A 26,110-nucleotide genomic window follows, 5' to 3' on the forward strand; every position below is an offset into this window, starting at 1 on the left:
CATATACGTTACCATATAGAGTTTTCTTGTGGGCATTCACAGTAAATGCAAGAAACACAATAGAGTCAATGAAAGACCACAGCCAACAAGATGGACAACAACCAATGTGCAAAACAAAATCTCGATTTCCCTCCCTCCGATACCTGCTGTATCGTAGCAGTTAGCGCAACGCTATTCCAGCTCAGGGCATCAGAGTTCAGAGTTCAATTCCGGCATCCTCTGTAAGAGATTTGTTCGTTTTTCCTGTATGCACGTGTGTTTCCTCTGGGTGTTCCAGCTTCCTCCTACAGTCCAAAGGCAAACCGCTTAGTTAATCGGTCATTGTAAATTGTCCTGTAATTGGGCTAGGGCCAAATAGGTGGGTTGCTGGGCAGCACAGCTTGGTGGGCCAGAAAAACCTGTTCCATGCTGTATTTCCAAATAAAATAAAAATACCCCGAATATGTTTCCCTGAATACTGTATTCCTATCATATGGCTTTCTTATCTAAGTAACTTTAAAATGGCAGCCATGTGCACTTTATCCCTATCCAAGTGCTCTTAACCAAGTTATGGAGGGTATGGTCAGGCAAGTACAAGCAGGCTTTTTCTACTGAGGTTATGGGTTAAGGGTGAAAGGTGAAATGTTTAAGGAGAACACAAGGGGGGAGCTTCTTCACTCAGGGGGTGGTGAGGATGTGGAATGAGCTGCCAGTGGAAGTGATGGATGTGGGTTCGATTTCAACATTGAAGAGAAATTTGGATAGGTACGTGGAAGGGAGAGGTATGGAAGGCCATGGTCCAAGTGCTGGTTGATGGGTTTAAGCAGATTAATAGTTTGGCACAGACTAGATGGGCCAAAGGGCCTGTTTCTGTGCTGTAGTGTAACATGACTCAATAAGAGCCTCTCAAAGGTTTCACTAACCCATACGCTGTTCCCTTGCCCAGGTTCTCATGACTTGGAACTAAGACCATACTCTCAATTTTGTTCTTTATCCCTAACCCAGATACCCTTGCCTTATCTCAGATATTTTACCCAGTGCCTTTATCTTGACCCGGATACCTTTCCTAACCCAAACCCTCCTGTCTTAACCCAGGCGTCTTACCTAGTACATTTATCTTAACCCAGGTACCTTTCCTCAACTCAATCCCCTCCCCTGAGCTTTCACCCGGATCCCTTTACCGTGACACCATTGTCATGTCTTCATGTTTGGCTGGTCTGCTGTGTCAAGAATGTTCTATTTATTTGGCATTTCAGCATTGTGGTTATTTTTAATCATCTCTCAGCAATGTTCATCGTCCACTGCAGGGACCTACATCCCGCGTATAGAAAGACAAAAGCAAAATGCTGCAGGTGCTGAAAATCTGAATGAAAAATGAAAATGCAGGCAACACTCGGCAGGTCAGGCAACATCTGTTGGGGGGAGAGACGGCCCATGTTTTAGGTGGAGAACCCTTCATCAGAATAATCACTAATTTATTTCATTGATCCCTAATTCTGTACCTGGGATTGTTGCCTGATTAGCCGGGCATTTTCAGCATTTTCTGTTTGATTTGCAACTGGAAAAAAATCCCATGGGAATACTACAAGGTTGACAGAATTCTATCAAAAAAGCGAAGGAATATTGTACTTGAATATACTCACAGTGGCCACTTTATTAGATACACCTGTAGACCTGCTCGTTAATATAAATATTTAATCAGCCAATCATGTGACAGCAACTCAATGCATTAAAGCATGCAGACATGGTCAAGAGGTTCACCTGTTGTTGAGATCAAACATTAGAATGGTGAAGAAATGTGATCGAAGTGACCTCAGCCATGGAGTGTTTGTTGGTGACAGACAGGATGGTTCGAGTATCTCAGAAACTGTTGATCTCCTGGGATTTTCATGCACAAAAGTCTCTAGAGTTTACAGAGAATGGTGCAAAAAACCAAGAAACATCCAGTGAGGAACAGTTCTGTGAGCAAAAACACCTTGTTAATGAGAGGGGTCAGAGGAGAATGGCCAGACTGGTTCAAGTTGACAGGAAGGTGACAGTCACTCAAGTAACCACCTGGTACAACCATGATGTGCAGAAGATCATCTCTGAATGCACAACACATCAAACCTTGAAGTGCATGGGACCACATCAGCAGAAGACCAGACCGGGTTCCGCTCCTGTCCCTAGTAAAGTGGCCACTGAGTGTATGACCCAATAGACAGGGAGTAGGAATATCCCATGGGAACATGTGGTGTCCGCTACATTCCTGCACAGTTGGAAGTTCCATCCAACGATTGTTGCTACTTCCATTTCAGACACTTACTAAAAACCATCATGTGTTGTGTCCGCATGTATGTGCATGTGTGCATGCACGCGTGTGTGTTATGTGAGGCTTTGTCCTGAGTGAGGAGCGCTATTAGGATGGTGCGCTTGTGAATTAGGCTGCCCAGCGGATCCTGTGTTAATAATTTGACAGAACTGTTGTTTAAACCATGTGGTCAGTTTTGGCAATAGAACAGGCTAATAAAATGCGATACTTACTATGTTGCGGACTCTTGTGGACGCCTCCTGCAGTTGAAACAAACGAGCCATGTAAGTATATAAATATATAGGCATTATTACCTAAACAATGCACGATAAATGTATTTATATATTTTTATATATAACTGTTTGTAACTCTCCTCTGGGGTTGTTCCGAAATAAACACTCCATTCTCTTTTCTGACAGGTATCGTTTATTTCTCTCCCTTATCTCCATAGTAATGTGCTTTTATCTGACCAAGTCCTTGCTGCTGACGTGCTGTGTGCCCATCTTACTGTTGGGCTCGAGATACCACTACAGTAGGAAAGTTATCGTCAGCTATCTTGAGTGCGCACTGCAAACCGACATGTCAGATATTGAGCAATATTACATGAAACCGGCAGGTAAGTTCCCAGTTTTCAGAAACACGGGATTGGGTGCTGAGGTGGGACTATTTCTATGGAGTGCTTTTCTGGTGCCACTTTGGCCTTCCCCAACCTGCAAATGATAGGTTGCCTCGTGTGGTTCTGTAATAAACGAGGGGCAAGAGGTGTGTAGTTTTGAATGAACAGATTTTATTTTTTGTCTAGAACTCCTCTCTCATGGAATCAATTTCCACTTTCTGTTCACTTTGTATAAAACCTACGCACATCTAATGACATTGGCATCAGCAGCCTTTTCCTTCACCTGGCCAATTCATTGGGTATATTTAAAGCAGAGCTTGATAGGTTCTTGGTTAGTCAGGGTGTCAAAGGTTATGGGGAGAAGGCAGAGAATGGGTGTTGAGAGGGGTAACCAATTAGCCATGATGGAATGGTGGAGCAGACTCGATGGGTCTGAAAGTCTTTCAGTTCAATTGTAAGTTGGTTTTCATTCAACCATGCACATGTGTACAGCTGAATGAAACAATACCCCTCGGGGACCAAGATGCAAAACATAGCACATGTATCACATACAGCACATATCAACACACTAAACAACACACAAAAATGCTGGAGGAACTGAGCAGGTCGGGGAGCATCTATGAAAATCAATAAACAATCGACGTTTCGGGACGAGACCCTTGTCCAGGACTGCAAAGGAAAGGGGAAGATGCCAGAATAAAACGGTGGGGTAAGGGGAAGGAGGATAGCAGGAAGGTGATGGGTGAAGCCAGGTGGGTGGGGAAGGTAGAAGGCTAGAGAGCAAGGAATCTGACCGGGGAGGAGAGTGGACCATAGGAGAATGGGAAGAAGGAGGGGCGCCAGGGTGAGGTGACAGGCAGGTGAGGAGAAGAGGTAAAAGGCCAGAGTGGGGAATAGAAAACCAGGGAAGGGTGAAGGAAAAAGAAAAAAAAAAGAGGAAAAAACATTTCCGGAAGGAGAATTCAATGTTCACGTCATCAGGTTTGCGGCTACCCAGATGGAATATGAGGTGTTGATCCCCCAGTCTGAGAGTGACTTCATCATGGAACAGGAGGAGAATATTAACAGATTAAAAAAAAGATCCTGTAGATGTACAAGCTGACATAAAGCTCATATACGACATACAGTTAAATATATAACAGGTATATTACCTCATGCGGGCTGTGTAATGTTGCATTGTTGGTGATGGTCGACATCACTAACAACATAACACTACACAGCACACCTGGTGAAGATAAAGGCTACTGATGGAAATGATGCTGGAAGTGTGCAGGTGTGGAATTTGTGGTAAGGCAAGTGTTAATATAATATCCAGGCAAAGAGAGAGTGCGGACATCCGAGACAAGAAAGGTCTTGGAAGAGCTTAGCTTCTATATGCACGCTAGGGGTCTGGAGATGAGATCAATGATCCAAGGCACACACATCAACAAAGGGGCAATTGCTTTACTAACTTCAAAGTATCATCAGTTGACAGCTTGTAGTTTCTACTGACTTTTAACACCAGTATTGTGAATGACGATTGATCTTGCAAATAAGGGATTCCAACGTAGACAGTTTACCAATATCATAACTGATAAGCTAATTCTGTATAAAAATAGCAGTTTCTTCCCTGGCTTCAGAACAGAGTGGTGACAGGGGTCATGCTGTTCTCCTTGTGCACAAGGAAAATAAAGTGTGGTTGAGTCATAAGAGTGCATACGTTCTGGGTTCTGTTATTTTATTATCAGTGGTGATATGGGCCCTCTACAATGTGAACATAAACTGCGATTTGCAATTTCTTTGTGCAGTATTTTTGGTACTGGTAACTTGGAACTCATTCCCCTTGACAGGAGGGTGTGGGAGGGGTACTAAAACTATCAGTCATGGGGTCAGCAAGGGTCAAGGCTTCATGGAGGTGCATGAAGCGAATGGAGTTACGGGGGGACTTGCTTGAGAGTTTGCATGGTCTTTGTTTGCATAGTAATGTGCTTTTATCTGACCAAGTCCTTTGTGATCACGTGCTGTGTGCCCAGGGCTTGAAATACCACTACAGTAGGAAAGTTATCGTCAGCTAACCCACAATCCTTTCCCATTGCGTTGGGCAGAATTTATCATCATTGAAACTACTGAATAGCTGGGAGAGGAATTAATCCCGGACCAATTCCCCTCAGTGTTGGGAGTCAATGAATGAGAAAATAAGAGTTCAGATGAAGTAGAAGGAAGAATCTTCATGCAGTCCTTTGAACTCTTTCTCTCTAGTTAACCATACTCTGGGTGGTCCAATTCTAGCCCATTCCCTTTGCTGTCCAATCCTCCTAATTCTTGATTTTCCTACAGACAATGACCTATGTCAAGCCTTCATTTGTTTACTGGCTCCATCTGCACAGCTCTCTGGGGTGAAAAGCTCCAGAGATCTGAGCGAAACAATTTAAGACCATAAGATACAGGAGATGAATTGGGCCATTTGGCCCATTGAGTCTGTTCCACCATTTCATCATGGTAATCAATTTTCCCTCAGCCCTAATCTCCTGTCTTCCCCCCATATCCCTTCATGCCCTGACCAATCAAGATTTTGTCAACCTCTGTCTTAAGTATACCCAATGACTTGGCCTCCACAGCCCGCATGTGGCAATGAATTCCACAGATTCACCACTCACTGGCTAAAGAAATTCCTCCTCATCTCTATTCTAAAAGAATGCCTCTCTATACTGAGGCCATGCCCTCTGGTCTTGGACTCCTTCACCATCCTCTCCACATCCCCTGTATCAAAGCCTTTCAACTTTCGAGAGGTTTCATTGAGGTCACCCCTCATTCTTCTGAATTCTAGTGAGTAGAGGCACAGGGGCCAGCAAATGCTCCTCATATGACAAACTTGTCAATCCTAGAATAACCTTTATGATACCAGATCCATCCCCCCCTCCATACTCAGGAACCATCTCTCTGCATCTCCACCCCTCAGAATCTCACGCTTCAGGGAGATCACCTGTCAGTCTCCCGGACAACAATGAGCATTGGTCTGATCTACCTCGTCTTTCCTCATAAGCCAACCCTGAACTCAACCTAGTCAGCCACCTTCCAATTCAAGTGATAGGTCCTTCAGTAAGAAGACTAAAAGAGTAGACAGGGCTCCAGCTGTGGGTGACAATACCTGAACATCTGTACAAGACTTTGCTGTTGTAACACCCTGCAATAACTGCCAAAATTCCCGTTGGCTTCCTAACCACATCTTGTATTTGCTCACGATTTTAAACACAAGAGATTCTGCAGATGCTGGAAACCTGGAGCAACACACACACAAAATGCTGGAGGAACTCAGCAGGTCAGGCAGCATCTGTGGAGAGGAAGAAACAGTCATCGTTTCTTTCTTTACTTATTTAGAAATAGAGCACAGAATAAGCCCTACCGGCCCAACAAGCTGCACTGCCCAGCAACCCACCTATTTAACCCAAGCTAATCATGGGACAATTTACAATGGCCAATTAACCTACTAATTGGAACGTCTTTGGACTGGGAGGAAACCGGGGAACCCGAGGAAACACACAGTCGCGGGGAAGTATATTATCTCCTTCCAGAGAGCGCTAGAGATGATCTCTGAACTCGTACACCTCAAGCTGTAACGACACCACACTAACCATGTTTCTGACACAGTCCCTTCATCAGGACTGGAAAGGAAAGGGGGTGGAAGCCAGAGTAAAGAGGTGAGGAGAGGGGAAGGAGTACAAGTGAGACCAGGGGAGAGGAAAGGTAAGAAGGTGGGAGTGGGGGGAGGAAATGAACTGCAAAGCTGGGAGGGGATTGGTGAAAAAGATAAAGGGCTGAAGAAGGAGGAATCTGACAAGAGAGAGTGCTATCAGAGAGTGTTCCTCGAGCATTGTGTGTGTGTTTTCTGCTATCTTTCTGTGTTTCTTGGACGAGACAGCTAGTTCTCTGAACATTCACTGGTGTTTCACATCAGAATAATTGTTTCATATTCCACCGCGCTACCCCCCCCCCCTCCCCCCCCCCCCCAATCCTCAGCATTTTCCAATCGGCCTTGGTTCGCACACTGATTTAACCTGTTCATTCAGCAGTCTTTTGCAGAATCCCTGAGTGGTCCTCACTTTGAGCAATGGGTGGGAATGTTGGAGGGGAGGAAGCATATTTGAGTTTTATCTTTCAAGTCCTGTTAATATTTAATGAGCCAACAATCCGTCCTACTTACCAGAACAAAGCTCCCTGCTCCTTTCACTATGATAACATTAGCAATATTTTATGAAGAGCTTGCTCTATGCTGTTGATATTAATTCATTTCAAACTTCCTCACAATAATAATTGGACAACTATATTCTTTAATCTCATTAAGGAACAATTAAACTTTTAACTTGGAAGAAAATTATAAATAGTCCTTTGTTAAGTTAACCGGGGTACTGTATTTTACAAATATTGTCTGTCAGATTAATTCTGTCGTACCTGTGAAGACCATGGATTTAGTGATTATGAATTTAACAGTTTGGTTTTGTGTTAAGACCAGAAGACATGGGAACAGAATTAGGCCATTCAGTCCATCTATCTGCTCCACCATTCCATCATGGCTAATTTATTATTCTTCTCTACCCTATTCTCCTGCCTCTCCCCATAACCTTTGATGCCCTAAATAATCAAGGAAAGGGTACAGAATACCCCTGTGGCCATTCCCCTCAATAAGTATATGGCTTTGGGTACTATTGGGGGGATGACCTGCCGGGGGAAGCTGCAGGAACTGGGTCTCTGGCACTGTGTCTGGAGCAGACAGGAGATAGTGTCGACCTGGTTGGAGTACGTGGGGGGCAAAATTTTATAGCCAGACTTTGGTGGACAAAATTCCAGCACTATTCAGGCCTCTCTTTTGCCCATTTGGCTCATGGTAACTCCGCATAGAGGAGCTGACGAATCATTTTAATGAAGCAAATCAAACAACTGCAGTACAATACAGTGTTGTTTTCTCTGGAATTACCAGATGATTTGAATCAAGCGACTTCAGATGTTAATAGCCTTGCTGTAGGTGCTGGCTGTAATAATCACACTTGTTTCGTGTCGCACTATCCCAGTGACACTTGGTAATTAACACCTGTCTCGAAAGGCAAAGCATCTCCTGACTTGTTGCGAAGACAGCAGTCAATCTGTGCTGTGATATTTTCAGAAGAAAATATTTTAAAGAAAGGGCAGGTGAAAACTTGGCTGATAGAATTTCTTCACACTGTCTGGGCATCGTGTTTGCAGGCTAGATGTACAAGCCTGGCCAGGTGTGCTGTGTAGTGCGAGGTTGTCAATGGTGGTAATTTTATTGAGGCCAGAAGTGTGTAGGTTCAAGATTCAAGATTGTTTAAGGTCATTTCCAGTACACAAGTGTAAAGGGGAACAAAGTAATCATTACTCCAGATCCGATGCAGCACAAAAAACATAATAAATATAAATATATAAGACAGCTTATATACAATATTGTGCAAAAGTCTCAGGCACTTATATTTAACTAGGGCACCTAACACTTTTGCACAGTTCTACAGTAATTTTATGTTTTGCTCTGTACTGCTGCCACAAAAGAAGAAATGCTTTTCATGACACATGAGTGATGATAAACCTGATTCTGATATGGGTCTCTGTTCTGGACTGAGAGTGGGAAGGGGGCAGGGAGAGGGGAATCATGGTTGGGAAAAAGGGAAGGGAGGGAGGAGCGAATGGGAAGAGCCAGAGGGACATTCTGTAATGATCAGTAAACCAATTGTTTGGAATCAAATGACCTTGCCTGGTGTCTCAGGGTTGGGTGTGTCTGCTCCTGAAATGCTACCTGCCCCTGGCACTCCCCTGCCACCTATTCCCCCCCCCTTGGCACTCCACCCTCGCCATTCCCAACCTCCTTTACTCCCGCCATACTTACAAACTCTCTCTCTGCTCCACGTTGACGAATTCAGCACTGTGGGAAAGTAGCACTCTGGCTATTTATATGTGACTAACACTTCTACACAGTATTGTACGCAGATTGATTGTATGTCCATAAAGTGATGCTAGGCACAGGAGTGTACATAAGGTGACTGACAGGAATTGATAAGCAGTGATGGGGGCGTGGAGGGGTGGGTTAGTGCGTGGAAGTGGTGATCTGCCTTGGGGGGAAGTGACTGCTTTTGAGTCTGGTGGTCCTGACATGAATGCCATGTAGCCTCTTCCCTGACGAGAGTGGGTGACATGCTTCCTGATCTGGCACCTCCCTGTATGTACGTCCTTCATGGTGGGTAGGCTGGTGCCAGTGATGCATCAGGCAGTTTTGACTAATCGTTGTAGAACCTTCCCGTTCACTGTAGTGGATTTTCCATACCAAAAACGTTAGACCATAAGGCCATAAGACATCAGAGCAGAATTAGGCCATCTGGCCATCAAGTCTGCTCCGCCATTCAATCATGGCTGATCTTTTCTTTCCCCTCCTCAGCCTCACTCCCCGGCCTTCTCCCTGTAACCTTTGATGCCATGTCCAATCCAGAACCTATCAAGCTCTGCCTTAAATACTCTCAACGACCTGACCTCCACAGCTGCCTGCGGTAACAAATTCCACAGATTCACCACCTTTTAACTAAAGAAATTTCTCCGCATCTCTGTTTTAAATGGACGCCTCCTCATCCTGAGGCTGTGCCCTCTTGTCCTAGACTCCCCCACCAGGAGAAACATCCTTTCCACATCTACTCTGTCTAGGCCTTTCAACATTCAAAAGGTTTCAATGAAATCCCGCCCCCCGATCCTTCTGAATTCCAGTGAGTACAGGCCCAGAGCCATCAAATATCCCTCGTATGATAACCCTTTAATGACCAGAGTCATCCCTGTGAACCTCCTCTGAAACCTCTCCAATGCCAGCAGATCTTTTATTGGATAAGGAGCCCAAAACTGTTCACAATGCCTCAAGGTGAGGCCTCACCAGTACCTTATAAAGCCTCAGCATCACATCCCTGCTCTTGTATTCTAGACCTCTTGAAATGAATGCTAACATGACATTTGCCTTCCTCACCACTGACTCAACCTGCAAGTTTACCTTTAGGGTGTTCTGCACAAGGACTCCCAAGTCCCTTTGCATCTCAGATTTTTGGATTTTCTCCCCATTATAAAATAGTTTGCACATTTATTTCTTTTAACAAAGTGCATGACCATGCATTTTCCAACATTGTATTTCATAAGCCACTTTCTTGCCCATTCTCCTTATCTATTTAAGTCCTTCTGCAGCCTTCCTGTTTCCTCAATACTACCTGCCCCTCCACCAATCTTCGTATCATCTACAAATCTGGCAACAAAGCCATCTATTCCATCATCGAAATCATTGATATTCAGCATAAAGAGAAGCCGTCCCAACTCTGACCTCTGCCGAATGTCTCTAGTCACTGGCAGTCAACCAGAAGAAGATCCTTTTATTCCCACTCGCTGCCTCCTACCAATCAGACAATGCTCTAACCATTCTAGTAACTTTCCTGTAACACCATGGGCTCTTAACTTGGTAAGCAGCCTCATGTGTGACACCTTGTCAAAGGCCTTCTGAAAGTCAAAAAATACAACATCTACTGCATCCCCTTTATCTATTCCACTTGTAATCACTTCAAAGAACTCCAGCAGGTTCATCAGGCAAGATTTTCTCTTAAGGCAACCATGCTGACTTTGTCCTATCTTGTCCAGTGTCACCAAGTACTCCATAACCTCACCCTTAACAATTAACTCCAGCATCTTCCCAACCACTGAGGTCAGGCTAACTGGTCTTAATTTCCTTTCTGTCACCTCCCTCCTTTCTTAAAGAGTGGAGGGACATTCGCAATTTTCCAGTCCTCCAGAATTGTGCCAAAGTCCAAAGATTCTTCAAAGATCATTACTAATGCCTCCACAATCTCTACTGCTGTCTCTTTCAGAACCCTAGGGTGCAGTTCATCTGGTCTGGGAGACATACGTACCTTTAGGTCTTTCAGCTTTTTGAGCACCTTCCCCCTTGTAATAGTAACTGCACTCACTTCTCTTCCCTCACGCCCTTCAACATCTGGCACACACTAATGTCTTCCACAGTGAAGACTGTTGCACAATTCTAGTTTAGTTCATCTGCTATCTCCTTGGCCCCCATTATTATTTCTCCAGCCTCATTTCTAGCCATCCTATATCCACTATCGACACTCGAAACAGCTTTTTCTATCTACCTTGATATTGTTTGCTAGCTTACTTTTTATATTTCATCTTTTCCCTCCTAATATTTCTCTCAGTTGCTCTCTAGGTTTTTAAAAGCTTCCCAATTTGCTTTGTTGTTTGCTTTTACATTAGCTTTGGCTTCCCTTGTCAGTCATGGTTGTACTATTTTACTATTTGTGTATTTCTTTGTATTTGTATTTCCCCCTTACGTTTGTTTTTGAAATACATCTATCCTACAGCTTCCTCATTCTTCCCAGAAACTCATGCCATTGCTGCATTACTGTCATCCCTGCCAGCATCTCCTTCCAAACAACAGGAATTCTGCAGATGCTGGAAATTCAAGCAACACACATCAAAGTTGCCGGTGAACGCAGCAGGCCAGGCAGCATCTGTAGGAAGAGGTGCAGTCGACATTTCAGGCCGAGACCTTTCGTCAGGACTAACTGAAGGAAGAGTGAGACCCCCAGTTTATCTCGGAAGCGAATGAACACCTCTTCCTTCAGTTAGTCCTGACGAAGGGTCTCGGCCTGAAACATCAACTGCACCTCTTCCTACGGATGCTGCCTGGCCTGCTGCGTTCACCAGCAACTTTGATGTGTGTTGCTAGCATCTCCTTCCAATTTACTTTGGCCAACTCCTCTCTCACACCACTGTAATTTCCTTACTCCACTGAAATACTGCTACATCAGACTTTACTTTCTCCCTATCAGATTTCAAGTTGAACTCAATCTTATTGTGATCAGTTACCTAAGGGTTCCTGAGGTAACTCCCTAATCGCATCCAGTTCATTACAAAGAAGGTTCACCAGATTGATTCCTGGGATGGCGGGACTTTCATATGAAGAAAGACTGGATGAACTAGGCTTGTACTGGTTGGAATTTAGAAGATTGAGGGGGGATCTGATTGAAACGTATAAAATCCTAAAGGGATTGGACAGGCTAGATGCAGGAAGATTGTTCCTGATGTTGGGGAAGTCCAGAACAAGGGGTCACAGTTTGAGGATAAGGGGGAAGCCTTTTAGGACTGAGATTAGGAAAAACTTCTTCACACAGAGAGTGGTGAATCTGTGGAATTCTCTGCCACAGGAAGCAGTTGAGGCCAGTTCATTGGCTATATTTAAGAGGGAGTTAGATATAGCCCTTGTGGCTACGGGGATCAGGGGGTATGGAGGGAAGGCTGGTGCAGGGTTCTGAGTTGGATGATCAGCCATGATCATAATAAATGGCGGTGCAGGCTCAAAGGGCCGAATGGCCTACTCCTGCACCTATTTTCTATGTTTCTATGTTTCTATAACACCAAATCCAGTATAGCTGATCCTAGTAGGCTCAATGAAAAACTACTCTAAAAACCCACCTCGTAGGCATTCAACAAATTAACTCTCTTGGGATCCATTAACAACCTGATTTTCCCAATGTACCTGCATGTTGAAATCTCCCATGACAATCATAACATTTCCCTTTTGACACACCTTTTCTATTTTCTGTTGTGATCTGTGGCCCACATCCCAGCTATTGTTTGGAGGCCTGTCTATAAATGCCATCAGGGTCTTGTTACCTTTGCAGTTTCTTAACTCAACCCACCAGGATTCAACATCTTTCTAATGCCATTCTTTACCAGCAGAGCCACACCACCCCCTCTGCCTACCTTCCTCTGATACAATGTGTAAACTTGGACATTCAGCTCCCAACTCCAGCCATCCTTCGGCCATGATTCAGTGATGGCCACAACATCATACCTGACAATCTGTAATAGTGCAACAAGATCATCCACCTCATTTCTTATACTTTGTGCATTTAGATATAACATTTTGAGTACTGTATTTGCTCTGTACTGTGCATTTGTAGAACTTTGTGAATATTGACATGCACAGCCCAGCTCTCTTCAGGGTCTTCAGAAAGTAGAGGCTTTGGTGAGCTTTCCTGATTGAGTAGAATTTGCTTGAGAAGGTGTTATACAATGTGAACAGAAAGTGAATTTGTGATGGTACCAGCATCCTAGGACCAACACACGAGTGCCGCCATAAAGAAGGCACAACTGCTCCTCTACTTGCTTACAAGTTCTCATAAATTCAGCATGTCACCTAAAACTTTGACATAGCTGCACAGTGGAGAGCTTACATTGCAGCCTGGTATGAGCAAGCGGTGGCTACAGCCCAGATCATCACACGCAAGGGCCTCCCCACCATAGAGAAGCAATGCCACAAGAAAGCAGCATCTTTCGGTCAAGGACCCCAGTCATCCAAGCCATGCTGCCTTATTGCTGTTTGCATCAGGCAGGAGGTACAGGAGCCTGAGGTCCCACATGCCCAGGTTCAGGAACAGTTGTTACCCTTCAATCTTAGGCTCCTGACCTAGTGTGGATAACTTCATTCACCGTAATGCTGACCTGATTCTAAAATCTACAGACTCACTTTCAGGAACTCTACAGTTTACCTTCTCAGTATTATTCTACTTTTTTGCACAATTTATTATCCTTTGTACATCGGTTGTTTGTCAGGCTTTGTGTGCAGTTTTTTGTAAACTCTATTGTTCTGTTTTTTATTTCCCTGTATCACGGTGTGGTTAAATCTAGTGCTCTGGATATAAATAGTGCAGTAATGTTCATGGGCTCATTATCCTTTCAGAAACCTGATGGTGCAAGGGAAGAGGGTGTTCCTAAGATATTCAGTGTGTGTCTTTACGCTTAGTGTCAAGAAGAGGGCATGTCCTGGATGGCGAGGGCCTTTAATAATGGATGTCATTTTCCTGAGGCACTGCCTCCTGAAGATATCCTCAATATTAGGGAGGCTACTACCCGTGATGGAGCTGGCTGCATTTACAACCCTCTGCAGCATTTTGCAATCCTGTACAACCAGTCAGAATGTTCTTCACAGTACATCCATAGAAATTTGCTGGAGTCTTTGGTGACATACCAAGTTCAAAGTTCAAAGTAAATTTATTATCGAAGTACCATATACAACCCTGAGATTCACTTTCTTGCAAGCATATGCAATAAATTCATAGTAGAACAATAACCATAACAGAATTAATGAAAGACCGCATCAAATAGGCATTCAGCCACTGTGCAAAAGATAACAAATTATGCAAATACAAAAAGAAAGAAATAATAATAATAAATAAGTAAGTAAAATAAAGGCATCCGGTAGTCTTGCAAGACCATGGATCTGCACCTGGAAAGTCTTCACTCTCCAGGGCGCAGGCCTGGGCAAGGCTGTATGGAAGACCGGCAGTTGCCCATGCTGCAAGTCTCCCCTCTCCACGCCACCGATGTTGTCCAAGGGAAGGGCATTAGGACCCATACAGCTTGGCACCAGTGTCGTCGCAGAGCAACGTGTGATTAAGTGCCTTGCTCAAGGACACAACACGTTGCCTCGGCTGAGGCTCAAACTCACGACCTTCAGATCGCTAGTCCAATGCCTTAACCACTTGGCCACGTGCCCACACCTCAATAAATAAGTAAGCAATAAGTATCAAGAACATGAGATGAAAGTGATTGAAAGTGAGTCCTTAGGTTTTGGGAGCATTTCAATAATGGGGCAAGTAAAACTATCTCTACTGATTCAAGAGCCTGATGGTTGAGGGGTAGCAACTGTTCTTGAGCCTCGTGGTGTGAGTCCTGAGGCTCCTGTACATTCTTCCTGATGGCAGCAGCGAGAAGAGACTGTGATCTGAGTGGTGGGGATGCTGCTTTCTTGCGAAGATGCTCCGCATAATGTTCTCAGTAGTTTTACCTGGGATGGACTAGGCTATATCCATTACCTTCTGTAGGATTTTCTATTCAAGGGCATTGGTGTTTCCATACCAGGCAGTGATGCAGCCAGTCAATATACTCTCCACCACACACCTATAGAAGTTTGTCAAAGTTTTGGATGTCATGCTGAAACTTCACAAGCTCCAAAGGAAGTACTGTCGGCCCTCCTTATCTGCGGATTCCTCATGCGCGGATTCACCAACCGCGGATCAGGAAAACCCGGAAGTTCTCCCTCCAACACTCGTTGTTTGAGCATGTACAGACTTTTTTTCTTGTAATTATTCCCTAAACAATACAGTACAACAACTATTTACATAGCATTTACATTGTATTAGGTATTATAAGTAATGTAGAGATGATTTTAAATACAGGCAGTCCCTGGGTTACGAACGAGTTCCGTTCCTGAATCAGTCTTTAAGTCGGATTTGTACGCAAGTCTGAACAGGTACATCTGGTATTATTTAGCGTCAGTTAGTCAAACGCTTGTCTTAGTATATAGTATATATTTTACCTTTCTATGCATATAAAACACTTAAGAAATGTATGTATTTCAACAATTAAACCACTGTGTTGCTTAGTAATAATTGTAGCTTTCATCGGGGCAGGGCCTTTCACATGCTCCATTATTCTCACTTCATCCTTTAAAGTTGTTCCACTCGTTGACCGACTGTAGCCTAACGCTTTTCCAGTGACCGATGGCATTTCACCTCTTTCTGATCGCTTTATTATTTCCACTTTATTTTCAATCGTGATTGTTTTCCGTCAACGGAACAGAAACACTGCAGATTCAGCAGGAGCCGCGGGTGGCGGGTCCTGAGCTCCCCCGATTCCTAAAGTCCACCCGCACTGAGCCAGGTTAAAAAAGGGACTTGAGCATCCGCATTTTCTGGTATCCGCGGGGGGTCCCGGAACCAATCGCCCGCGGATAAGGAGGGCCGACTGTAGAAGCACTGCCATGCTTTCTTTGTAATTGCACTTGTGTGCTGGGCTCAGGGCAAGTGATAGTATTGGAGCTGTGCTTAGCCAAACAGTCATAAGTATAAAGTGAATAGATCAGGGGGCACCTGTGCCAATGGAGATTGTGGAAGAGATGTTGCCAATCTGAACTAACTGGGGTTCACAAATAAGCAAATCGAGGGTCCATTGCATAAGGAGGTATTGAGGCCAAGTTTGGGAAATCTCCCCAAACTCCAATTGAACTAGAGCCACTGTTCTGCCTTCTTCATGATTGTACCAATATGTTGGGCCCAGGATAGATCTTCAGAGATGTTGATGCCCAGGAACTTGAAACTGCTCACCCTTTCCACTACTGACCCCCCTCAATGAGGATTAGTGTGTTCCCTAGACTTCCACTCCCTGAAGTTCACACTCAGTTCCTTAGTCTCACTGACACTGAGTACGAGATTGTTGTTGGAACACCTCTCAAGCAGCCAGTTTATCTCACTCCTTCCTCATCACCTTCTGAGATTCTGCCAATTGCAGTGGCTTCAGTGGCAAATTTTATAGATGGCATTTTAATTGTGCCAAGCCACGCAGTCATGAGGGTAGAGGGAGTAGAGCGGTGGGCTAAGCACACATCCTTGAGGTGTGCCAGTGTTGATTGTCAGTGAGGGAGAGATGTTATTTCTGACTGTGGTCTCTCGACAAGGTTGTCAAGCATACAGTTTCAGAAGAAGGTACAGACACCCAGATTTGGAAGCTTGTTGATTAAATTTTATAACATTATAAGGAGCACAGGTGTGTTAGATGGCCACAGTCTTTTTCATAGACAGTCAAATCTTGAACTAGAGACACTGAAATGCTCCCACACACGTTGCCACTGTTGCCACGTAGCTGGGGTTTTCCTTTATATAATGTTAATAATGCAGATGATACTAAGATAGATGGAGTTGTGGATAATGAAGTAGGTTTTCAAAGCTTGCAGAGAGATTTAGGCCAGTTAGAAGAGTGGACTGAAAGGTGGCAGATGGACTTTAATGCAGAAAAATGTGAGGTGCTACATTTTGGTAGGACTAATCAAAATGGGGCATACATAATAAATAGTAGGGCATTGAAGAATGCAGTAGAACAGAGGGATTTAGGAATAATGGTGCATAGTTCCCTGAAGGTGGAATCTCATGTGGATAGGGTGGTGAAGAAAGCTTTTGGTATGCTGGCCTTTATAAATCAGAGCATTGAGTATAGGAGTTGGGATGTAATGTTAAAATTGTACAAGGCATTGGTGAGGCCAAATTTGGAGTATTGTGTACAGTTCTGGTCACCGAATTATAGGAAAGATGTCAATAAAATTGAGAGAGTACAGAGGAGATTTACTAAAATGTGGCCTGGGTTTCATCGCCTAAGTTACAGAGAAAGGTTGAACAAGTTAGGTCTTCATTCTTTGGAGTGTGGAAGGTTGAGGGGGGACTTGATAGAGGTATTTAAAATTATGAGGGCGATAGATAGAGTTGATGTGGATAGGCTTTTTCCATTGAGAGTGGGGGAGATTCAAACAAGAGGACATGAGTTGAGAGTTAAAGGGCAAAAGGTTAGGGGTAACATGAGGGGGAACTTCTTTACTCAGAGAGTGGTAGCTGTGTGGAATGAGCTTCCAGCAGAAGTGGTTGAGGCAGGTTCGATGTTGTCATTTAAAGTTAAATTGGATAGCTGTATGGACAGGAAAGGAATGGAGTGTTATGGGCTGAGTGCAGGTCGGTGGGACTAGGTGAGAGTGAGTTCGGCATGGACTAGAAGGGCCGAGGTGGCCTGTTTCCGTGCTGTAATTGTTATATGGTTATATGGTTAATATAATTTTGAAATCTACATTAATATAATTGTGAAATCCCTTGTAATTAATTATGTGCTAATGAATATAATCCATAAATTTTCTAAATAATAAATGTATCACATCCTTTCCTTTGTGACATTTTAGAGCTATGTATTTACATTGTCAGTATTTCAAGTTATGACAATGTTACAAATTGTAACAATAAACACAGAATGGAAACCAGTAGCTCATTGTTAATAACTACCAGCCATAGTACATTAGTAGTGGTCATAGTATGCATATTCCAAAAATAAACATTTAAGGTCTCTCAAAGCAATGGTTGGTCTACACAACTGTACAAAAATTAGAGGGAATGTTGACTAGTCAAGTAGTTTATTGTCATGTAACTATGTACATGTATATAACTATATAATGTATATAGAAACAAGACAACATTTCTCTGAACCAGGGTGTAAAGCACAGTACATAACACATGATGACTTATATGAAGGTAAGGAGAAAACCTACAGATGAATCACACATAAATAATAAACTAAAGTGCATTAATATTGAATATTGTAAGGTACAGGATAGATTAACCAGTGACACTTCAAATACAACACAGCAGGGAGTTCAGAAGCCTAATGGCCTGGGGGAAGAATCTGTTTCTCATCCTGACCGTTCTTGTTTTTATACATCAAAGTCTCCTGCTCGATGGTAGAAAGTCAAAGAGGATGCTGCACGGATGGGTGGGATCCTTAATAATACCAAGTGCCCTGTATATACAGCTCTCCTGATAAATGTCCGGATGGATGGTAGGGAGACCCCTATGATCCTCTCAGCTGTTCTCACAGTCCTTCATAGGGACTTCTGGTCTGATGTTTGACTGCTCCTGTATCAGATGGAGATGCAACTTGTCAGGATGCTCTCAGTGGTGCTCCTGTAACATACAGTTAGGATGAGGAGGGGGGCAAGAGGGCATAGGTTTAAAGTGAGAGGGAGAAAATTTAAAGGAGATATGAGGAGGTAGGTTTTGCAAACAGAGGGTGGTACTTATCTGGAATAAGCTGCCAGAGAAAGTGGTGGTGACGGGTGCAATTGCAATATTTAAAAGATATTTGGACAGGTACATCACAGGCAAAGCCCTCCCCACTAGTCAGTACATTTGCAGGGAGCACTGCCAAAAGAAAGCAGCATCCATCATCTCAGCACTGCCCCCTGGCCCCCCCCCCATGCAGGCCATCTTTTCTCCTCTTCTCGCTACTACCATTGGGCAGAAGATGCAGAATACCTGGGTCCCACACCACCAGGTTCAGGAACAGTTATTACCCTACAACTTTCAGGCTCTTGAACTGGTGCGGATAACCTCACTCACCACTATTCTGAACTGATCCTATGACCTATAGACTCACTTTCATGGTCTCTTTACAACTCGTGTGCCCAATTTGTGTTTTAATTTGCATGATTTGTCTCCTTTTGTTTCTCTGTGTTTGTTTATGTATGGTTTTTCATAGAATCTATTTCTTTATTTTTCATGTAAATGTCTGCAAGTATCTCAAGACATCAGATGGTAATATATACATTCTTTGATAAGAAAATTACTTTTGGCCTTCGACAGGGATAGGAAAAGTGTAGAGGGACGTTTGCCTAACCTGGGCACAAACATAAGAGATTCTGTAGATGCTAGAAATCCAGAGTAGCACACACAAAATGCTGGAGGAACTCAGCAGGTCAGGCAGCATCTGTGAAAGCAATAAAGAGTCAATGTTTCGGGCTGAGACCCTTCATCAGGCTTGAAATGTCGGTCGTTTACTCCTTTCCATAGGTTCCTCCTGAGATGGTTGGTATAGGCGAGGTGGTGGTAAAACAGCCCAATCTCTGTGCTGAATCATTTTATCAGTCCTTACTTCTGTATAACCGTATAACCATATAACAATTACAGCACGGAAACAGGCCATCTCGGCCCTTCTACACCGTGCCGAACTCTTACTCTCACCTAGTCCCACCGACCCGCAGTCAGCCCATAACCCTCCATTCCTTTCCTGTCCATATATCTATCCAATTTAACTTTAAATGACAACATCATATCTGCCTCAACCACTTCTGCCGACAGCTCATTCCACACAGCTACCACTCTCTGAGTAAAGAAGCTCCCCGTCATTTTACTCCTAAACCTTTGCCCTTTAACTTTCAACTCATGTCCTCTTGTTTGAATCTCCCCCACTCTCAATGGAAAAAGCCTATCCAAGTCAACTCTATCTATCCCCCTCATAATTTTAAACACCTGTATCAAGTCCCCCCTCAACCTTCTACACTCCAAAGAATGAAGACCTAACTTGTTCAACCTTTCTCTGTAACTTAGGGGATGAAACTCAGGCAACATTTTAGTAAATCTCCTCTGTACTCTCTCAATTTTATTGACATCTTTCCTATAATTCGGTGACTAGAACTGTACACAATTATAATTTCGTGACCAGAACTGTACACAATCTTGGGCATGTACTATATCTGATAAGTTTCAAAGGGCGAACATGTACACAGCAGGCAGAATGGCCTTCTTCTGGGCTGTGTGGTTTTGTAATTGAACCACAATAGCCTGCTTTGCCCAACCATTTCCTGACCTGCACTGTTACCCATTCCCGGGATACAGTCGGCCATTGCTGTGCTGAAACTTCTGGGAATGTTGCAAAACATAAACTGTGGAGAATTCAAGTTTTGGAAATCCAGTTTTCACTGAACGAAGTATTTCCTAACAGCGCATTCGCAAGCATATCCAGTGGCCCTGGAAGAGGCCGAGCTCTAAGATGTACAGGTGGCTGGCCACAGACCTTCACTATCCAAGTGGCCTTACCTGCAGAGAGCTTGGAACCAGACACAAGACAAGGGGAGATTGCCAGGAGAGCACACCAGTTAGCACGATGCTATTAAAACTTGGGTATCAGAATTCAGAATGCTTGTACGTTTTCACCACGTGCACGTGGGTCTCCACCGGGTGCTTCAGTTTCCTCACTCCGTCCAAAGTTCGTCGATTAATTGGTCATTGTAAATTGTCAGTGATTTGGCTAGGGGTTAAATTGGGGTTTGTTGGGCAGCACGGCTCAAAGGGCCAGAAGGACCTGTTCCAAGTTGTATCTCAACAAACAAGTAAATGACTAAATACTTTGAAAGCACTTGCGGTGATAGGGAGCAAACCCCGATTGTGGGCAGAGCCGCTGCTTCGCAGCTCCAGGGACCCAGGTTCGATTCTGACCTCAGGAGCTGTCAGCATGGAGCTTGCATGTTCTGCCTATGACCGGGAGGTTTTCCTCGCCTGCTCCAACACCCTCCCTAGTACCAAATGGCATGCTGGTAGGTGGCAGGGTGCAGAAGAGAGGATGAGGTGCAGGAAAATAGGGGGGGTGATAAGGATTATAAACATAAGAGCTTATGCAGAAGCTGAACTTTTAGAGCAACACACACAAAATGCTGGAGGAACTCAGCAGGTCAGGCAGCATCTTTGGCAGGGAATTAACATCTGATGTTTTGGACTGGGAACCCGATGAAGGGTTTCAGCCTGAATGTTTGACTTTTTCAATTCCTCTGCACTGATGCCTCCTGGCCTGCTGAGTTCCTCCAGCATTTTGTGTATGCTGTGGGGGATAGCATTGAAGGCAAAGCTGTGATGGAAGTGATGGGCTGAATGGCCTCCTCTATCACCAGCAAATAATCTGTAATATAGTCGCTGTTGCAGTCAAACTCCCACAAAGCAGCATTAAATGCTACCTGGCATGGTAGTGCAGCAGTCAGCATAATGCTATGCAGCAACAGCGATCCGGGTTCAGCTCCTGCCGCAGTTTGTGTGTTCTCCCTGTGACCGTGTAGGTTGCCTCCGGGTGATCCGGTTTCCTCCCATATTTGAGACATACGGGTTAGTAAGCTTTTGGTATTCTTTGTAGGCGCCGGAATCATGGCAAGCTTTGCGGGCTACCCCCCTGTACAACTCAAACTGCATTGGTCGTTGAGGCAATTGGACGCATTTCACTGTATGTTTTGATGTACGTGTGACAAATAAAGCTAATCTTTCACTCTTTAACCATCATCTGACGGTTCAAAGATGAGGGACAAGAAGTTAAAATTGCCATCAAAAGATTAACTCCGGGTGTTGTTATTATCCAGAATTCACTGCCTGTGGGGCTGGTACTGAAGATACATTATGAATGTAATAACTAATCTTTAAATGTGTCAAATATCTGTATAGCAATGTGAGCAGATATGTATATTTAATGATCAGTTCAGAGTGAATGTTGTCTTGGTGCCTATGGAGAACTCCTTGATCTTCTGTGAATAATGCCAGAGAGTCTTTTACCTGCCCCTGTTCGATTATCAGGTCTTCAGTTTCTTGTCTCATGTGAACAATGGTGCATCCTACAAAGCTGCTACTGTGTCTTCAGAGATGGTCTATCCTTAACAGTTACTGATCATCAGAACTGTCCCTGTGAATCTTATTGGTCTGCACTGGCCTGACGCATCTCCTTTAAGCTTTCCCCCTCTCACCTTAAAGCTGCGTCCTCTAGTATTGGCAACACACATCAAAGTTGCTGGTGAACGCAGCAACTTTGATGTGTATTGCTTCAATTTCCAGCATCTGCAGAATTCCTGTTGTTTGTCCTCTAGTATTGGGCTTTTCTGCCCTCTGGGCAAGATTCTATCTGTGCCCTTAACTATGTTCAACTTGGTGATAGGTGCCCTTACATCCGTCCGAAAGTTGTTGGTCTGCCAGCACGACAAGATGTCTATGGAGGAATGTTGCTGACTGGCACATTCCAGGCCGCAGGAGGACATAGAACATAGAACATAGAATATAGAATAATACAGCACAGTACAGGCCCTTCGGCCCACAATGTTGTGCCGACCCTCAAACCCTGCCTCCCATATAAGCCCCCACCTTAGATTCCTCCATATACCTGTCTAGTAGTCTCTTAAACTTCACTAGTGTATCTGCCTCCACCACTGACTCAGGCAGTGCGTTCCACGCACCAACCACTCTCTGAGTGAAAAAACCTTCCTCTAATATCCCCCTTGAACTTCCCACCCCTTACCTTAAAGCCATGTCCTCTTGTATTGAGCAGTGGTGCCCTGGGGAAGAGGCGCTGGCTATCCACTCTATCTATTCCTCTTATTATCTTGTACACCTCTATCATGTCTCCTCTCATCCTCCTTCTCTCCAAAGAGTAAAGCCCTAGCTCCCTTAATCTCTGATCATAATGCATACTCTCTAAACCAGGCAGCATCCTGGGAAATCTCCTCTGTACCCTTTCCAATGCTTCCACATCCTTCCTATAGTGAGGCAACCAGAACTGGACACAGTACTCCAAGTGTGGCCTAACCAGAGTTCTATAGAGCTGCATCATTACATCGCGTCTCTTAAACTCTATCCCTCGACTTATGAAAGCTAACACCCCATAAGCTTTCTTAACTACCCTATCCACCTGTGAGGCAACTTTTAGGGATCTGTGGACATGTACCCCCAGATCCCTCTGCTCCTCCACACTACCAAGTATCCTGCCATTTACTTTGTACTCTGCCTTGGAGTTTGTCCTTCCAAAGTGTACAACCTCACACTTCTCCGGGTTGAATTCCATCTGCCACTTCTCAGCCCACTTCTGCATCCTATCAATGTCTCTCTGCAATCTTTGACCATCCTCTACACTATCTACAACACCACCAACCTTTGTGTCATCTGCAAACTTGCCAACCCACCCTTCTACTCCCACATCCAGGTCATTAATAAAAATCACGAAAAGTAGAGGTCCCAGAACAGATCCTTGTGGGACACCACTAGTCACAATCCTCCAATCTGAATGTACTCCCTCCACCACCACCCTCTGCCTTCTGCAGGCAAGCCAATTCTGAATCCACCTGGCCAAACTTCCCTGGATCCCATGCCTTCTGACTTTCTGAATAAGCCTACCGTGTGGAACCTTGTCAAATGCCTTACTAATATCCATATAGATCACATCTACTACACTACCCTCATCTATATGCCTGGTCACCTCCTCAAAGAACTCTATCAGGCTTGTTAGACACGATCTGCCCTTCACAAAGCCATGCTGAGTGTCCCTGATCAGACCATGATTCTCTAAATGCCTATAGATCCTATCTCTAAGAATCTTTTCTATGTGTGGGGGACACAATGAAGTTTGGTGCAGCCACAGCAAGGGCTCGGTGGGGAAGGACCACAGCACAGGGTTCTGGACAGGGAGGGCCAGGTTGGTTTGGGAGGTCCCTCAGTTATGCAGCAGCAGAGCTATTGGTGTGTATGAATGTGACAGAGCTGCATGGAAAGCATTGACTGTGGATGTAAAGAATGAGAAGGCATTGAACACTTCATTCTTATAAATATTTTATCATGAATAAAGTTTAGCTTGTTTTTTAAAAAAATAAACTTCTACCAGGTCTTCCCTCAGCTTTTGCCACTGCAGCAAAAACAGTGCTCGTTACATTAAGCATGTTAAATATTTACCCACATGTTAGGGAAGGAATGGCAGGATTTGACCCAGCGACATTGAAGCAACAGGGATAGACTTCCATTTCAGGGAACTGTGTGTGGCTCAGAGGGAACTTGCAGGAGACCATAAGATATAGGAGCAGAATTAGGCCATTTGGCCCACTGAGTCTGCTCTGCCAATTCATTACAGCTGATCCATTTTTCCTCGCAGGCCCGATTTCCTGCTTCCTCCCGGCATCCCTTCAAGCAGGGGGGGTGCCCTAACAAAATACTTCAGGTTGGGAGCTCAAAGAGAACCCTGCTGGTTTATAGTTTGGCTTCGAGCTCTGTTGGTGACGATATAAGTGGGAATGCTCTGGAGAGCCCTATAGATCTATAGATGAACTGGCGTTTATACCCATGTGGGTTTGCTTTAATGTCATAGACAGAACAAGAGATGCCATTTCAATAGGAAATGGATGACCCTAAGGCCATTAGACATAGTAGAATGATTAGGCCATTCAGCCCATCCAGTCTGCTCCACCATTCGATCATGGCTGGTTTATTATCCCTCTCAACTCCATTCTCCTGCCTTTTCCCTGCCACCTTTGATATCCTGTATAATCAAGAACCTATCAACCCAACCTTCGCTTTAAATATACCCAATGACTTGGTCTCCACAGTCGTCTGTGGCAATGAATTCCACAGATTCACTATCCTCTAACAAAAGAAATTCCTCCTCATCTCTGTTCTTAAGTGACACCCTTCTATTCGATGTTTTGGGCCGAAACACTTCATCATAGATGCTGCCCGGCCTGCTGAGTTCCTCCAGTATTTTGTGTGTGTTGCTTTGGATTTCCAGCATCTGCAGATTTCTTGTGTTTGTGAGACTGCTATGACTGTGAAGTCTGATTGAGAGATGCCTATCCTGCAGAAGTTTAAATCTTTCCGGTCCTGAAGAAGAGTCTTGGCCCAAGGCGTCGACTGTACGCTTTTCCATAGGCGCTGCTTGACCTGCTGAGTTCCTCCAGTACTTTGTGTGTGTTGCTCTAGATTTCCAGCATCTGCAGATTTTTCTCGCGATTGTTGACGATGGAATAATTGTTGGTGCCAGACAGGGTGGTTTGATATCTTAGAAACTGCTGATCTCCTGGGATCTTCACACACAACAGTCTAGAATTTACAGCGAATGTTGCAAAAAAACTAAAGCATCCATTGAGCGGCAGTTCTGTGGGAGAAAACGCCTTGTTAATGAGAGAGGTCAGGGGAGAATGGCCAGACTGGTTCAAGCTGACAGGAAGGTGACAGTAACTCAGATGAACAGAAGTGTGCTGAAGAGCATCTCTGAACCCCAAAGTTGTCAGGCTACAGCAGCAGAAGATTACAAACATACACTCAGGGGCCACTTTATACCTACTAAAATAGCCATTCTGTGTAGATAGAGATCTGGGTGTTTTGTACCACGGGGACGGCCCCATTGTGGGAACCTGAAATCGTGAGGACGGATACTGAACACCACCCTCCCCCCTTTGTTTCACAAGGAACCCTGAGCTTTTAAAGCTGGAAAATGCTGGCGTTTTTTTTTCTTGCGTTGTTGGCCACAGCTCCCTTATCTCACCAGGCAGACCAGCAGTGAGGTTGGCTTAGTGGCACAGCTGGGAGAGCCACTATCTCAGAAAGCCAGTGGACCTGGGTTCGATCCCAGCTCTCAGACTCTGTCTGTGTGTTGCTTCTCCCCAGATACTATGTTTTCCATGCGCATCCCAAAGCCGTGCGGGTCGGTGGGTTAAATGGCTGCTTTATTCTGCCTGAGTGTTTATCTGAGCGAATTGATTAGGAAGTGTGGAGGATATAAAAAAATGGAATTAAAATAGGGTTTGTGTAAGTAAAAAGAAATAGAGAGATTAGGTTTTTTTGTCACATGTACATCGAAACATGGACTGCAATGTGTTGTTGTTTTGCATCAACAACCGAGGATTGTGCTGGGGGCAGTCCGCAAATGTCACCATTCCTCCAACACCAACATAGTATGCCCACACCTTACTATCCCTAACCTGTGTGGGTGCGTGGCCAAGTGGTTAAGGCATTGGACTAGCGACCTGAAGGTCGTGAGTTCGAGCCCCA

General features: G+C 44.3%; 1 protein-coding gene across 3 annotated transcripts in view; it reads left to right on the forward strand.

Annotated features, from left to right (window-relative positions):
* Window positions 1-26,110, forward strand: part of nat8l (N-acetyltransferase 8-like) — a 70,377-nt gene that overhangs the window by 2,485 nt on the left and 41,782 nt on the right. Inside the window, exon 3 of one of the 3 annotated variants that reach the window (XM_072257573.1) lies at window positions 2,689-2,885. The exons of 1 other annotated variant lie outside the window; for it this stretch is intronic. In XM_072257573.1, the coding sequence (XP_072113674.1) occupies window positions 2,689-2,885 (197 nt within the window). The remainder of the gene's footprint in view (window positions 1-2,688; window positions 2,886-26,110) is intronic. One more of the 3 variants, XM_072257574.1, reaches the window with a different exon arrangement.

This window comes from Mobula birostris, chromosome 5 (assembly GCF_030028105.1).
Source record: "Mobula birostris isolate sMobBir1 chromosome 5, sMobBir1.hap1, whole genome shotgun sequence".
Lineage (NCBI taxonomy): Eukaryota > Metazoa > Chordata > Chondrichthyes > Myliobatiformes > Myliobatidae > Mobula > Mobula birostris.